Below are 17,606 nucleotides of genomic sequence, written 5' to 3' on the forward strand. Positions count from 1 at the left end.
AATACTGGAATGGGTTAGCCATGCCCTCCTCCAGGAGATCTTCCTGACCCAAGGATCGAACCCTCATCTCTTATGTCTCCTGCATTGACAGGCAGGTTCTTTACCACTAACGCCACCTGGGAAGCCTTTTAAAAGCAGTACTGAATGTAAATTTATGAAAAAGAAGATTAATACCCATGCGAAGGGGCATTGTATGAGCAAGAACATGAAGGCAAAAGTGAGGATGAGAAAGAGGAGTGAGAGACACCAGGACTCACCTGGAGGGGAGTTCTGAAGGAGGAGGCTGGCTCAAGAAGGACCTTGAGTATTTGAGTGTAATTTTAAGAATTTAGACTGGATTTGATAGATAACTTCCCTGGTAGATGGGCTTTCCTGGTGGCTTGGATGGTAAAGAATCTGTCTGCAATGTGAGAGCCCTGGGTTCAATACCTAAGTCAGGAAGATCCCTTGGAGAAGGAAATGACTACCCACTCCAGTATATTCTTGCCTGGAGAATGCCATGGACAGGGGAGCCTGGCAGGCTACTGTCCATGGGATTGCAAAGAGTCGGATGTAACTGGGCAACTAATACTGATAGATGACAGGAAATTCCCAAGTTATGGAGCAACATTTTTTAAAGTGAATGAGAAAGAGTTTGATTTTCAGGAGGAACTAGAAGGATAAGACCCAGCCAGGAAGCATCAGCAATAATCCAGTAAGGGGGTGGTGACAGTTTTAACAGAGTCATTCCTGTGAAATCAGGTATCGTGAAGGGTGAATTTGAAAGACCTTGTAAAGTCATAAACTGCCAGTGTATTTGAGTAATTCCTAGCAATATTGCCCCTGGGTTTCTGTGCAATGAGCCTTTAAGTTAGAGGTTTCCAAGACTTCAGTAATATTATGGCAAAACCTCATTCATTCTCTTTAATGCTGTTTCAGTCATTAGAAAGTGCTCTATAAAAATACAGTATTTCTAAATAACATTGAATGCAAAATAAGAGAAGATTTAATGTTTAACCCTGCCTTACCTTCTTTCCTAGGTGGTTGGCTCAGTGCAGGAGAAAAGGAATACTAGGAAGGTTAAAATGGAAATGACATAGAAGGCAAAGGGATTCTACAGATAGCAGAGAAATATTGTTTGTCTTTTGATTAACACTGTGGTGGGGCTATGGCCAACTTCTGTCCTCTATTGATTAAATAGCTCTACCTGCCCAGTCATGGAATCCTCAGCTAGGATTGGGGCCATGGCCTTTGAGCTAGGACAAACGCTTTTTTCTCATTTTGTAATAATTTTATTTATTTATTTTATTTTTGTCTGCACTGGGTCTTCATTGCTGCGTCCGGGCTTGCTTTATTTGCGGTGAGCAGGGACTACTCTCTAGTTGCTGTGCACAGGCTGCTCATTGCGGTGGCTTCTGCTGTTGCCTAGCACAGGCTCTAGGGCTCAAGGGCTTCAGTAGTTGTGGCTCGCAGGCTTTAGGAGCACAGGATCAGCAGTTGTGGGCGCATGGGCTTAGTTGCCCTGTGGCATGTGGAATCTTCTTGGACCAGAAATCAAACCAATGTCCACTGCAATGGCAGGCAGATTCTTAACCACTGAACCACCGGGAAGTCTAAGAACAAACACTTTTAAGGACTGGCTCAAAACATGCCCTCAGCTGAATGTGCTACTACATGAAACCCGGAATCAACTTGCAACTAATTCAATTTGAACAACACATGATCATCTGCCTTAGTTCTTGCCTTGGGCTGTTTTCATTTGTTTTATCTGGACTGGCCATCCAGATTTCCACCTTTTCACCCCCCACCACACCTGTAAACCAAGCATACTAACACTGTTATTTGCTAGGTCTCTAAATTTAAAGCTCACAAGTCTTGTCTGGGGATCTTTCTTAAAATGCAGATTCTAAGGCTCACTCTAGAGAGTGTAATTTAATAAATGTGGGAAAGAGTTCAGAATCTGCATTGAACAAGCATCCCAGGGGATTCTGGTGTAGGGGTCCCCAGATTACGTGTTAGGGTCACTACTAAGCTGAACCCGCAACACTAATCCATGCAGAGCCAAACTCACAAATTAACATTTATCAAGAAACCTTTGAGAGCACAGCCTTAAGTTTATGTATGTGCCATTTTTTACAAGGTGTAAAGCGACGGAAAGCCATGCTGGAAGACACCTATGATCCAAGTGCGTCAGGCAGGACAGAATTTCCTCCCTAGGGAGAGGTGCAATAACACTGACTGCATAATATTACCCCACCCTGGCTTTTATCGTTAGTCATAACAACTGACGGAGCCGACTCCAATACTGCCAGGTCAATTGACGGATATTCAGGGTGTGTAAACCCCTAGAGTTCCCTTCCCTGTCCCCTCAAAGGGCAATAACACAGTGCAACTCAGAAATCAGGCTACTTAAGCAAGGGTCAGACAAGCTTTTCTACATTGTTTAGAGTTCCGAAAAGCCTTTGTGGTTGGTGAAATCAGTTCCTTTGTCCTGCAGAGAAGGAGGAGAAGATGACATGCTGCAACCCTTTTGAAGTGAGAAAAGCTTCAGGTTGCTAAGAGATTTATTCTTGAATTCCAATTCATATGATCCAGCAATTCCACTTCTGGGCTTTTCTGAAGAAAATAAAATCACTGTGTTGAAAGGATACCTACATCCCCATGTTGATTACAGCATTATGTATACATACAGAAGTCCACTTCAGGGTGTATAGTCAAAGGAAATGAAATCACTGTCTCGACGAGACAACCATACTCCCATATTTATTGCAGCATTATTCACAGCAACCATGGTACTGTCACAATCTAAGTGTTCACCCACAGATGAATAAAGATCATATATTATCTATAATATATTATAGATATATATATCTATGAGAGATAATATAGATAGATAATATGAGATAATATGAGATAGATGATATAGATTAAGATATATATAATGGAACATTATTCAACCTTTAAAAAGAAGGAAATTCTGCCATTTGTGATACCATGGATGAATGTAAAAACCATTTTACTAAATGAAATAAAGTCAAACAGAGAAAGACAAATACAACATGATATCACCTGTATGTGGGATGTAAGGGGAAAAAATTGAACTCATAGGAACAGAGAATGGAATGTGGTTGCCAGAAGCTGGGAACACAGGAAACAAGGAGAGGCTGGTGGAAGGGTGTAGACCGTCAGTTACGAGATGACTGGGCATGAGCATCCATGAGCAATATTGTGACTGTTGTTGAGAACTCTGTATTGTATGATATATTAATTAACTCCATGCTGCCATCCTTACACAAGGTACACATACACAAAATCATCACAATGAATACTTTAAATATCTTACAATTTTATTTGCTAGTTATACCTTAAGAAGGAGCTGGAAAAAATATTTTTAATTAATTAATTTAGTTTTTGGCTGTGCTGCGTCTTCATTGCTGTGCAAAGGCTTCCTCTAGTTGTGGGGAGTGGGGGTACTCTCTAGTTGTGGTACACAGGCTTCTCATTGCAGTGGCTTCTCCTGTTTGCATATTCTTTCCTAAGGAAAAATGTTAAGGACTTCCCTGGTGGACCAGTGGTTAAGGATCTGCCTGCCAATGCAGGGGACATGAGTTCAATCCCTGGTCCGGGAAGATCACATATGCCACGGGGATGTACAAGCCCGTGTGCACAAATACTGAGACTGTGCTCTAAAGCCTGTGAGCTGCAACTACTGAAGCCTTGAGCCCCCTAGAGCCTGTGCTCTGCAACAAGAGAAGCCACTGGGGCTCCAGGATGGCTGGTGCCTCAACCTTGTCTGGGGTTTCCTGGGTTGTAGGCTTCACCACTGCAGCGGGACACGGGGTGGGGGGAGCCAGGGTCACAGGCACTCTGGGGGTTGAAGTTCAGGGGTGCCACAGCTGCAGGCAGGGATCTGGACTTGCAGGCACCTCCATGGCTGGAGGGACAGGATTAGAGGCCCCACTGCTGCTGCTGCCCAGCTCTCTGTGGCTGTAAGCACTGCCGGAGTCGGGAGGCCACAGACCTGTGACCCCCTCCCCTGCTCCTCCTGGCTTTTCTGGGGCGATGGGCCCAGCCCTTTGCAGCCAGGAGTCTGGGATGGCACACACTGCTCCCACTGTCCCCTCAGCCCTACCTCCTCTATCTACTTCAGTCCACCCACTTTTAGATGTACAGATGTCTGGGACTCTCTGGCATCCTATTGTGCTGGGAAAAAGAAGCCTTGTTCAGTTACAGATGTTTTACTGGTTGGAAATTGAAGCAGGGAGACAAAGCAAGTGTCTCATGAGACCGTGAGGCTGGATAATCTCTACAGTTTCTTAAATCTATTCACCAGTTGATGAACATTTGAGTCATTTCAGTTTTGAACTATTATGAATAATGCAGCTGTGAACATTTGTACACAAGTCTTGTGTGGGCATATGTTTTCACTCCTTTTAGGTCAATAGCTAGGAGTGGAAATGATAGGATGTAGACTAAGTGATGTATCCACACATTCACCCCAACCGTGGGTGGAAGCAGAGTTAGCTGAGGAAGTCCAGAGTCCCAGGCCTATACCAAAAGCCGGAGATAAGCCCAAATTCTCAATATCTTCATGAGTTAAGAGTCCTAAGCCTAGAATAAAATAAGACCTTGTCTGGGGACTATATGCCCACTGTGGCCTAGTAGAGACAACCACCCAAAACCCAGCCCCCATCAAGGGAAATCTCCCATAAAAGATAATTCCTGTGGAAGACAAGAAATACAAAACTTATGAGTATGTCAAGTTCTGTAAAAATAGCCTGAATAATTGATATCCCCCAATCCAATAATACTATCTTAAAGGTACTTAAAAATAAATGTATATTAACCTAAAGATGGTGTCCTGGGCAGTGAGGGGAGCTATGGAGCTGCCAACAAACATTGAACATCAGCTGGTCCATTGCATTTGTCAGATAAATTCCCTGGACCACTTGAGTGAGCTGAGAGGGCACTTTGTACAAGTTGGCCACGTGGGAAATTGCACTGTACCTTTTGACAACGAGATTGGTTTTCACAGAGGTATGGATTGGATTCAATTTTCTTCAGAAGAAGAGCTTCACACCACACTACTACAGGAAAATCATGTTACTGATGGAGTAAAGCTCCATGTTCAAGCTCAAAAACCCAAAGATTTACAAAGGGATCAAACATCTGATGAAGAGAAAGATTTTTGAGACCATCACTGCCTATTAAACAAGGTAAATAAAACTTAAATAAATATGCATTTAATTAACTCTGTTTAATTAATTAAACAGTTAGCACAGAGATATTAATTGCTGTGTTTTTCTGCACTTCCTTATGTGACTCTTCCCCTGTCAATAAGAAGCATTCATTTTACCTTAAAAACAACTAGGACAAATCGTAGGACAAGAGCAACCTGTGCTTTGAGGAAGTTTCTGCTTCTAAAAGCAATTATTGAGAATCAAGAGGGAATCTAAGAGCAACAGAGCATAAGCTCTAGAAAGAGAACAGAGGATATGCTGCTTTCCACATGGCTGACTCCTGGGAAGATCAGGTAAGAATCACCTGTATCAACATGGAATGACTAAAAATACATATTGAATAGCAAAAAGGGATAATACAGAGCATACGTCCAGTACAAAATTTAAGCAGATTTTTAAAAACACACTAAATAAAAGTATTTTTTAAATGGGCTAGAAGGATACCAAACTCAAAATGTAGTTTACCTGTGCAGAGGGCAAGACTGGGGATAAGGGAGTGGCAAATTGTGATAGTTTATTTCTTGAAAACAGCTACCAAAAAAAAAAAAAAAAACAGATGGGAAGCAATATGACCGAATGTTAAAAGTTTTAATTCTGGATGATAGGAATAAAGGTGTTTGTTGTTTTATACTTTGTGTTTTTCTGTATTTTAAAGCAGTTCTAGAAATGTAAAAACAAGTAAAATACAAATATCCAGCCAAGGTTCTCAAGATAGATCTTTTACTTTTTTTTTTTTAATAAAGTTAAGTCCATTTTAAACAATCGGCCTTGACATTATGGAAAAGTATTCCTTGAAAAAATAAAGTTTTGTTAGAGGTTTTAAGCACTGGGAAAGTCTGGTTGTGGTTTTGGATTTCATACTTCAGAGGCAACAGGATGAAACCATGAGAACACAAAGTTTGACTCTTGTTCCAACACAACACCTGTACGCACCCATTCATTCCTCCCTGGCCCCTCGTTCTTCCCAAGTCCTCTTAGCGTTTTCCACAGAGGAAGCAAGAAGTCTTACTTCAAGGCATATTCATTTTCCCTGTGCTTTTTACTCTCTGAGGAAAACAAAACATTCTATAGGCGGAGCTTGTGAACAACAGCCTCTTTAAAAACCAGAATCTCCACCCTTACCTGATCACTTCAGCGCCAGCATCCTGCCCAGAAAAGACACAGTTAGCCAAAATGATCCCTGGAGGTTTAACTGAAGCCAAACCTGCCACTCCAGAAATCCAGGAGATTGCTAACATGGTGAGTGAATGCAGCCCAAGGAAAGGTTTGATCCCAAATCTTGGTTCCTAGGTTGGCCCTGGGCTAAATGTGTCGGTGAACAGGAAAACTGGAAGGTGGGGAAATGAGTGGTTTTGTTTGGACTTCCTTCCAACTGAAAATTTTTTCAGATGAAATCTCTGATAATCCTGAGAGTAATCTTGAGCAAGTCACATCCCTTCTCTGAGGCTCAGGTTCCCCATTTGTAAAAGAAGAGTCTTTATGGGATCATCTCTAAAGCTCTTACAATGTATGATTCTAGGATTACTAATTCAGCTTCTGATGAAATTTGTCTTTCCTCACCAAGGGTAGCCAACATGTAATTAAAGTCTGAGGCTGTTAACTATCGACGAACTAAACTTTAAATGCACTATAGGAAAAAAAATTTTATGAGTTAAATGTAGAATAAATCATAAAAATGATCCACTTACAAACTTCCTACAAATTTGTCTCAATGGACAATGTTTTAGTATTTGGGAGATTACACTAATAGAGAAGTGACATAGTCTATGGTGATTTCAAAATTAATTATGGTGAAAATAGAACTCAATGTGTTTAGCAGGTTAATATATTTTTCTAAGTGTTGTCTGATTTGTTATCACCTATCAAATAAAAATTATATTGCATTTTTATGAAAATAAAAAATATATAAATTACTATTTTAGATTTATTAATTATTGCCCTATTTCCTATGTCATTCCTTCCTGCCCTTTCATTCTATGACACTGGTAAAGATTAGCTTTATGTGTAAATGGAAGAGATGGGATTCTCTATGTTGGAGCACAGAGCCGGTCTCTTTTGCTTGGAATTCTATCGCTCATTCTGTGGGGCTAAGTATTTTCCTTTCAACTGTACTTTTAAAATAGTAAATACCTTCTCACATATCCTTTCTTGAAGAAGATAATATTAAGTCATGAATGTCTTCACTGGAATCCCTATATTTTCAGTGTTCTTAAACTTCAATGGGCACATGGATCACCTGGAAGTCTCGTTAAAAGATCAGATTCTGACTCAGTAGATCTAGGGTAGGCCTGGGGTTCTGCATTTCTAATCAGCTCTGGTGATGCCCAGACTGTGGTCCATGACCTCACTTGCCTGCAGGACTAGAGATACAGGGTATTCTGAGAAATTGACAGGAGATGGGCAGCAAAAATCAGAGGGCAGCAAAAGACTCTCAATTTCTTCTGTGAAGTAAAAATAACACCACTTGCCTTGCAACTCATAAAAAAGACTTGGAGGGAATTCCCTGGTGGTCCAGTGGTTAAGACTCCATGCTTCCAATGCAGGGGTCATGGGTTTGATCCCTCGTCAGAGAACTAAGATCCTGAATGCAGCGAAGCACAGGTGAAAAAAGAAATGACTTGGAAATGAACGTGGATAAGTGAGGCATCACAATTGTTTACTTCCGATTTTTGCTTGAGATCATTACTGTCCTGGGAAAATTCCTGAGACTCTTCAGGGACCAGAGCTGTAAGGGGGTTGGGAATAACAGATATTTGAAATATAGGGAAAAAAAAGAAAAGAAAGATAGAAGGTGCAGAAAATTATAATTATTTTTATAAAGCCTATCTTGGTTTGCAAGTATAATTTTTTTAAGTAACAACTTATAAGAAGGCCTTGCATTATTAATAATATCTATCAGTAAGCCACACCTTAAATATATAAATTAAGTTGAAAATGTGTTTTTTCCTGCTCACCTTGGGCTTCAACTCTGTCAGAGAGGTAGAATAAGAGTTAGTTATTGAGTAGCTACATCAGCCCAGAAAGATGTTTTGCAGTTTTGATAGCCTTGTCCTCATTCAGCCTCTCATTAAATGATTTTTATAATCCCTGGGGCAAGGAGGGAAGACATCACATCAGTTTTTCAGATGATGAAACTGAGATTCAAAGAGGTTAATAACCATCTAATCAAGAAGCTAGCCTATCTCCAGATTTATGGCAGAGACATGATGAAGCTTGTGGAGTGGGGGGAATACACTGGGAGGAGACAATGTTGCAAACTTGCCTTCTCTGTGCAAGCAGCCAGCCTCCCTTTTAAATCAATAGGAGAAATGAATATCAATGAATCATTTCTTGAATATCTCTTAGGTGTCCAGCATTGTGTTAAAAGTTATAGAAGATCCATAAGGACTATAAGATACAGCCCCTGCCCTCAGGAAGTTTACAACCCATTTAGGGAAGTCAAAAAATCTAGAGCATAATATAAAACATTTTCCAGTTAAGTGCTTTTTCATAATCATAGGTTTGGAACCAGGAAAAACTTTAGAGATTACTGGTCAAACGTTCTTACTTTCAAGTGAATAATCCCTGCATGGCAGCTCTGTTCCTCCAGTACTAAACTCCCAATTATCACTTGTCTTCCCTGGCTCACAGACTTCCCCGGTGGCTCAGGTGGTAAAGCATCTGTCTACAATGTGAGAGACCTGGGTTTGATCCCTGGGTTGGGAAGATTCCCTGGAGAAGGAAATGGCAACCCACTGCAGTACTCTTGCTTTGAAAATCCCATGGATGGAGGAGCTTGGTGCAGGCTACTATCCATGGGGTCGCAAAGAGTCTGGCAGGACTGAGCAACTTCACTTTCACTTTCCCTGGCTTACAGGAAATAGCCTCAGGCGACAATTCCCATTTAAGGGCTGGAAGACTGAGGGATAGTCAGCTTAGAAAACATTTTAGAGTTTAGAAGGCACTTCAATTATATCATTCATTCCCCCCACAAAAAAACCCCAAGAGGCAGATATTACTCCAACCAGTTTTTAGGTGAAGAAATTTAATCAACACCTTCTCCAAGATTATAGAATTATTTAGGTTCCTGGGCTGGGCCAGGAAAATGGGTATGTGTAGGTAATCACATACTTAATGGGATTTGATGGGGTCCCAGGGAAGACCTCCACTTTCCTGTCATTTACCTTGAAGTCTTATTCCTTTGATGTTTTAATGTGTTTCTAGTTTAAAAATTCACCTATTAAAATTAGATATACTTGGAGGAAATGAAGTTTATCAGCTTTCTCTGTTTTTATCAGAGAGCTTCTCAGTGGAATTTGAGCTGAAGGAAGCACCCATTGGGGAGGCAAAGAGGGGAGAGGGAGGTCATCACACATAAAGGGGAAAGCATCAAAGAAAAATGATGACCACAGGTTCAAGGAATTTGACATCAGAATGAAAGAGAGAGCTTGAATCAGAAAGAGAAGAAAGCCAAACAAAGGGCTTGGGGTTGAGAAGTCTTGAACATTTTTGAAGGCAGAAGAAAGGACTTTCTCTGTTCTGAAGATAAGAGAGATTGGATGGTAATGGGTCGTATCAGGTATTGAAGGCTGTTAATGGTACTTGGGTCCAGAGTGTGTTAGTTGCTTAGTCGTGTCTGACTCTTTGCAACCCTATAGACTGTAGCCCCACCCGGCTCCTCTGTCCATGGGATTCTCCAGGCAAGAACACTGGACTGGGTTGCCATTTCCTTCTCCAAAAGGAACTATAGAAAGAAAGAAAGTGAAGTCACTCAGTCGTGTCTGACTCTTTGTGACCCCATGGACTGTAGCCTACCAGGCTCCCCCATCCATGGAATTTTCTGGGCAAGAGTACTGGAGTGAGTTGCCATTTCCTTCTCCAGAGTACAGAGGAATAAAGCCCCTCCGTCAATATTCTACCTCTCTTCTATCTTCTTTCCTATCTGGGGAGACAAGCTATTATGAGGGAAAACAACCCTGGTTTCTGCATTCAGAAAACATTGATTTGAGAACTCCCTGGTGGTCCAGTGGTTAGGACTCAGCATTCCCACTGCTGAGGGTTTGAGTTCAATCTCTGGTCGGGTAACTAAGATCCCACAAGTTGCATTGTGTGGCCAAAATTAAAATTTAAAAAAAGAGAAAATCAATTATATACACAGTACTGAGTGAATTGCTATAGGAAGAGAAGGGATATTAACCTGGTCCTACCCTCAGGGAAATTTGTAAAATAAATTGGAGAAAAGGGATACACACAAGGAAACAAAGACTCGAACATGGCCCCATCCCTGAATATGTGTATTTAATATATGTAATTAATTACTTAAGATGTAAATTATTAACATGTGTGATTAATTACTTAGTATGTAAATACTTAATACTTAATATATGTAATTAAGGATCAAATGAAGGCCCACTGGCTAGAGCCTCTGGATCATTCTGGCTGATCCATTACCTTATGTTATATGTGAAAAATCACTGGGTGAGAATTCTGAGTATGTTTATATACAGGAAAGAAATGTTATAGCAATAATTTTCATTTTTAGAAATAAGAGCTATTATTACACATGGGCAGATGCATACACACAAAACATACACATGTGCACACACACCCCTAGGTCAAACCTGGCTGCTGAATACCATTCCTGGCATACCCACAGATCATAACTTTTGTCTGCCAGGACACCACACAAAACCTGCAACAAAAACAACAGACAAACACCCCATCTGCACACCATTATGGACACACCCGGGAGCTTAGCATGCTGTGGCTCTTACTCACTCACAAATGTGTGTTCTCCTCTCTGACCACAGCCTCCTCATCAATCAGCTCTTCCATTGCCCCCACGTACAGAGAAGCTGCGGTTCAGCCACACCAGAGCCCTTCAGGCACTGACCCTTCCATCTGCATCAGCGCATGCCTCAGCCCACTCGATGGCTCACCCAGCTGGACCCCATCGTGGGTGGTTTCCTCCCCTCCTCCACCCTGATTTCCATGACCCCGTGAGCTCTGGCATTCCAGTCCTCAATCAGAGGTCACTCCCACTGCCACCACTTCCTCCTCAGCTTCCACTCCAGCTTCAGAGAACTTTGCTCAAGGAAGATGTAGAATCACAGAAAACTCCCCCTTTTCAAATCTACAAATTCACACCAGTTAACAACAGCTGCAGGGCCCTGGGGCTGCCAGCTAGCCTTCCGGTCACATCCTGTGGGTTCTTTTCTAGAAACCCCACAGCAGTGGAACAGGACCTCCTCTCTCCTCAGGTTCTCAGTCCTCCCAATCCCCATGGCCTGACCAGATGGCATTTCAGTCCTTTCTCTTAGAAGATTGCAGCCATCTGGTGTGAGAACGCTCTGATTTACTTTTCCTTGCTGACAGCGTGCCTCTCTCTAGTCTAAGACTTTGTCCTCCTTTCTTAAGGCAGGTGCCATTATTTCTTGTATGCTGGTTGCCTTGCCCCATACTTCTCCAGCCCTCAAAACATAGGCGACAAATGTCCACAAGTCACCTTTCACCAAACCACTGTACTTTCATGCTGCTACCCAAACTCTCCTTTGTTACTCTCTAAAACATCCCCAAAATGGCCTATCCATGCTGCCACCATAATCTTTCTATTCATTTTTCCTAAATTATGCATAGCCCAAGTGTGTTTCTGCAGGATGATTACAGGTTGGAGAAGGTAGGAGAAACGCCTGCATCTTTGGTGCAGCAAGGCTGAAATCCTCATATCCCAGAGAATTAACAGCTCACCAGGATTCATCCTCTGCAGCAACAAGAAAAGCTTGAACAGCTCTGGGGTGACTGTACTTTATCAGCTGCTCCTCCCTGATAGCATCCTTCCCCTGGTTTGGACCCCAGCCTATACTGTTCCCTTCAGCACCTCAACCACCACCATGCATAGCAGATTGAAGAAAGTAAGGGGCAACTATTCACAGCTTAAGGTCTGTCTATTTACCACCACATTGGATCACCACTCCCCACTGGTCTTCACTCTCCTAGCACCCACCCCCCCTCCCAATCTCACGCTTTGGAGCCAATACTGGGTACCTGTCACGTTAGGAGCTGAGTTGGGAAGAGTTAATCTTGACACTAAACCCTGAATTTCTATTTAAGCTTCACTTCACAGGCAAGGAACCTGAGACTTTCAACACCAACCTGCCTTCTGAAACTTTAGGTTTCATGATCAGTTCCTTTCTACTCTGCCTTTTTCCTCCTCCTCACCTGATATCCCATCACTCAGGTTCATAGCATCCAACAATAGAGCAATACAAATCTGTTTTGCTGGTAAGAAGGAGCAGGGCTACAGGTTGTAAGTACAGTGAACCTGCAGTCAGGGTGCTGCTGCTGCTGCTAAGTCACTTCAGTCGTCTCCAACTCTGTGAGACCCCATAGACGGCAGCCCACCAGGCTCACCCGTCCCTAGGATTCTCCAGGCAACAGCACTGGAGTGGGTTGCCATTTCCTTCTCCAATGCATGAAAGTGAAAAGTGAAAGTGAAGTCGCTCAGTCATGTCTGACTCTTAGCGACCCCATGAACTGCAGCCCACCAGGCTCCTCCATCCATGGGATTTTCCAGGCCAGAGTACTGGAGTGGGGTGCCATTGCCTTTTCCTATAGATACGATGGAAAGACCCAAATTACAGATTTGGATGTGTTTCTGGGACAATAAGAAATAAAAATGTCTGATACAGGGTTCAAAAAAAGATAAATCAGATACTCACTATTCAAGGTATTTTTCAGCCTTTAGCTGTCATGTTCTCTCACAGTCTCAGGTTTCTCACCCGCAAAGTGAAGCTTAAATAGATAATTCAGGGTTTAGTGTCAAGATTAACCCTTCCCAACTCAGCTCCTAACGTAACAGTTACCCAGTATTGGCTCCAAAGTGTGAGGATGGGGGAAGCAATAAGACACTGAACTCTTCCCTAGCTCATTCTCTCTGCACACTTGGCCACTTTTCTCTTCTCTCTCCTGTGCCCTATCTCTTCCCATTTCTCTCTCTCTTTTTTCTTCACTATTTGTTTTCTTCCTTTCTCTGCTTTGCAACCTCACTTTCCATCCCCCAAAAACAATCACATTTTCCCCATCTATTCTGGAGATTTTCCATCTATACAGTAGAAATGGCTGGTGGTCCATGGAGTGTTTGCCCTTCAAAAAAGGTCTGAGAGCTCAAAGAATTTGCAAATGTCTAGGTCTTTTTTTGGCTGTGCCATGCAGCTTGCAGGCTCTCATTGCCCGACCAGGGACTGAAACCAGGCCCTAGCCATGAGAACACCAAGTCCTAACCACTGCACTGCCAGGGAACTCCCCAGATATCTAGGTCTTTGAAAACAGTTCTGGTATCCAAACTGAGGCATCAATAGAAAAGGATTCAAAACATTTGCCCACTGAAGGAAGGACCAGATGGTCTTGGGAGAACCCTAGATGCAATGGAGGCCTGATTGAAGCCATATATGCACATAAAATGTTCAGTTATGGGCAGGGAGGCAACTTCCCAATAAACAAGGTATATCAAACACACACACTTGTTTCCTTTCCCTCTAAGTGATAAGAAAGGGTTGGAGGGGAAAGTCATATCCACAAATAAGAAGACAATGAGAGGCAGGCAAACACCTCAGAGATATCAACAATATTTAGTGGATTTTTTTTTCAACAAAACTTTGAAAGATGGAAAACACGAACAATGTAAAATGACCTGAGTCATCTAGACAGCCTAAGCTACATAGGGGAATGTCTGAGCCAGAAGCAAGCAGATTCATGGTGCAGAACTCCAAAATGGCTCAAGCACTAGCAACACCAGAAACGGGAAGACAAGAGTGAGGCATGCAGCTAAACCCCGAGAACTGATGGAAGGCTGAGAAGCAGTTCCACTGTGCCTAGGTCCTTCCCTCTCACTATTCTCCACCCTGAAAGACAAGCTGTTTCTTGTCCTCCACACAGACAGAAGATCAGAACTCTACTCTTAGCAGAAACAGTCAGAGAAACCATCGTGGGCACTACTGTATCATGCCCAGCTGAGAGCAGGAATTCAGTATCGGGGTACCCTGTACTGAAAACTGATGGACTTAGTAAAATCTTACATATTCCATTTGAGATTCTTTAGCTGCCTTTTCATGCTTGGTTCAGGAATGCTGGCATCTAAGCTTGTATCCCCTTCTGGTAGACAGAAGGATGGCGTTCAAAGATGGCCACACTCTAATCCCTGAAACTTTCCATGGCAAAGGGACTTGCAGATGTGATTAAACTAAGGACCTTGAGATATGCTATACTATTTTTGCAAATTTGAGTCTGAAATTTTTTTTTAAGATATTTTTTTAATGTGGACAATTTTTGTTGAAGTCTTTATTGAGTTCGTTACAACACTGTTTCTGTTTTACGTTTTGGTTTTTTGATCATAAAGCATGTGGGTTCTTAGTTCCCCAACCAGGGATCAAACCTGTATCCCCTTCACTGGAAGCCAAGGTCTTAACTACTGGACCACGAGGAAAGTCCCTGAAATTATTTCAAGATAAAAACATTTTGTACTTAGTAGGAATTACTGGTGTCCCACTTTTATTAATCAAAGATGTATTCAACTATTTGTAAACACATTTTTAACAAATTTGTAAATCACATACATGGAGTTCAATACAGCTTTGGTAATTTGTTCCCTCTTGTTGACAAAAAATTGATCAGCTGATTTAAGAAAAAAATGGAAATTTTATTTGAGCTGAATTTGAGGATTATAACCCAGGAAGAGCATCTCAGAAAGTTCATCTAATGTTCCACCTATTAGAAGTCAAGGCACAGGTATATAAGTTTTTTGAGACCAAGGGCTGTGCATCAAATGATGTTTAGTTGACAGTTTATTTAATCCAGATCTAAGCAGCAATATGGTATGTCATGTGACACCTTACAAGATCAAGGAGGAATGTTATCTTTGAAGGAGTTGTCTTGTTGATGCTAAGAGAATGTTGCTCTTTATGGTTGAGCAGGTATTCCTGCTATTGCGGTGGTTTGGGCAATGCATAATGCAGACACACAATGCACAGTGTGGGCCAGGAAAAGGGAGGCCAACGGGCAGAGAAGATTTTTTGTTGTTTAAATTTCTCTTGTCTTGCCATAAAAATATGACTTCTATTTCATACTCTTTTCTAAAGGTTAAACCACAGCTTGAAGAAAAAACAAATGAGACATATGAAGAATTTACAGCTATAGAATATAAAACTCAAGTGGTTGCTGGAATAAATTACTACATTAAGGTTAGACTTCAACATTCACTTTTGCACTAAAAGATATTGTATCTTTCATTTTATGTGATGTTTCCTGTCACCCTTACTTTATCATTTGTTCCTTCTCCTTGTCCTAAATCAGGACACCTACCTAGCATGATACTTCCCAAGTGGTAACTCTCAAACTTGGCAGATGATGGTATATTTATATCATCTTTTTCTTGTGAAATTAGAAGGCTTTCTTCTACTGATTCTTAATTTCCAGAAGATGTAAAGAAAAAGATTCAGAATTCAGAGTGTGTTTAGCTCATAACCATGGCTTCTTCACATGGGATCTTCAGGATGTGGGGCTGGACCAGATGCTATCTTGAAGCTCTTTCTGTCTCAAAGCTTTGTGATTCTATGTGCCAGAACTGAATGGATTTATGGAATGGTTTGAATCAGTAGCTGAGAAAATAATTTAAACCACTTTTGCCCTTTAAATAAGCATTTTGATTAATATAATTTAAATACATGGGGACTTCCTGATGGTCCGGTGACTAAGACTCTGTGCTCCCAATGCAGGGGGCGCAGGTTCGAGCCCTGGTCAGGGAACTAGATCCCATCTGCCACAACTAACAGTTTGTGAGCCACAACTGAAAAACCTGCATGTCACAATGAAGATCGAAGATCCTTCCTACTGCAACTAAGACCCAGGGCAGCCAAATAAATAAATATTTTAGAACTTTCATTGTCCAAACCAAAAACAGAAGTGGAAATTCTTATCATAGTTTTCTAGGTCCCAGATTCATGCCCAAACTACCATGTCAGTCTTCATACAAATGATTTCCCAGGAAGATTCCTTTATTTTAGAAGGAAAACTAGACTCTCCATCCCTGGGCCCTGCTCAGTTTTACCTCTGGGCATTTATAAAGCAAGTTCTAGTATAGATATGGGAACAACACATCCCAAATTTCCTAGGGCAATTCTGATTTTCTTCTTTCTCAAACTATGTGACAAAGTATCCCAATTTGGGAGTCAGAACATAGAATCACAGAAAAGGCTGCCACCTGTTTTCTTGATCTGTGCATCCTTGAAAATAAAACGTAACTCTGGATTTCGTTTGTGCACATGACCTGTGCCTCTTGCCATGTCTTTAGCCTGCCCTTTCTCTCATAAAATAAAGTGTAGGTTTATGTAAGTGTTAGTCACTCAGTTTTGTCTGACTCTTTGCGACCCCATGAATGTAGCCTGCCAGGCTCCTCTGTCCATGGAACCAAGGGTGTAAAAATGGTGGTCCAGGAATGCTATTCCAAAGAATTTATTGCAGCGAAGTCTTTACGGGTTTGTAGATTTTTCATTTGATATGGATCCACACAAATAAATCAATCTCCTTTTTCTTTTTCAACTTCCAGATACAAACAGGTGATAATCGTTATATTCACATTAAAGTATTCAAAAGCCTTCCTCAACAAAGTCATTCTTTGATACTTACTGGCTACCAAGTTGACAAAACCAAGGATGATGAGCTGGCTGGCTTCTAGCAGCGTGTTCCTAAAGTGGTCGATTCTTTCCTCTGGCACCTGATTAATGACTCCTGCTAAGAATAAATGTAGCTATCAACAAAGAAGCATTCCTTTTCCAATAAATTAATCTCTTCAACTAGTTCTCGTCTATTTTGTTTAATAATAATTACCTTTTCTTTCTCAAAATCAATTTATATCTTGAGATATAAGAAATTCCATGCAAACTGATATCAACTGGAAATCTTAGAAAAATTACTGAGGCCTAATGCAACTGAAGCGACTTAGCAACAGCAGCAGCAGCAGCAATGCAACTAATCATGGGGTTCTCAAGGCAAGAATACTGAAGTGGTTTGCCGTTCCCTTCTCCAGATGAGGAAAAAGATGGAAACAGTGACAGATTTTATCTTTTATTGGCCTCCAAAATCACTACAGACGGTGACTACAGCCATGAAATTAAAAGATGCTTGTTCCTTAAAGAAAAGCTATGACAGACCTAAAAGTCAGACACAACTCAGCAACTGAGACAGCAACAAACATGTGTCTACATGCTTTTCTGTATACAAATGTTTTTACTTCTCTTGGGTATATACGTAAGAGTAAAATTACTGGTTCAAGACAACTCTGTGTTCAAAGAGTGACATTCAAAGAACTTACGAACTGCTTTCCAAAGCAGCTGCCTTATTTTACCCTCCCAAAAG

General features: G+C 41.5%; 2 protein-coding genes across 2 annotated transcripts; both read left to right on the forward strand.

Moving 5' to 3' along the window:
• The first annotated feature begins 4,832 nt into the window (after positions 1–4,832).
• Positions 4,833–5,171, forward strand: LOC101908792 (SRA stem-loop-interacting RNA-binding protein, mitochondrial-like). Its single transcript, XM_059889784.1, has one exon. It carries the CDS (start codon positions 4,833–4,835, stop codon positions 5,169–5,171), a length of 339 nt encoding a protein of 112 aa, XP_059745767.1.
• A 1,198-nt stretch (positions 5,172–6,369) lies between these two features.
• CSTA (cystatin A) lies at positions 6,370–17,190 on the forward strand. Its single transcript, NM_001167824.1, has 3 exons — positions 6,370–6,458; positions 15,332–15,433; positions 16,798–17,190. Exons 1-3 carry the CDS (start codon positions 6,393–6,395, stop codon positions 16,924–16,926), a joined length of 297 nt encoding a protein of 98 aa, NP_001161296.1. The 5' UTR covers positions 6,370–6,392; the 3' UTR covers positions 16,927–17,190.
• Positions 17,191–17,606: the final 416 nt, after the last annotated feature.

The sequence above is a fragment of the Bos taurus genome, chromosome 1 (genome assembly GCF_002263795.3).
Source record: "Bos taurus isolate L1 Dominette 01449 registration number 42190680 breed Hereford chromosome 1, ARS-UCD2.0, whole genome shotgun sequence".
Taxonomy (NCBI): domain Eukaryota; kingdom Metazoa; phylum Chordata; class Mammalia; order Artiodactyla; family Bovidae; genus Bos; species Bos taurus.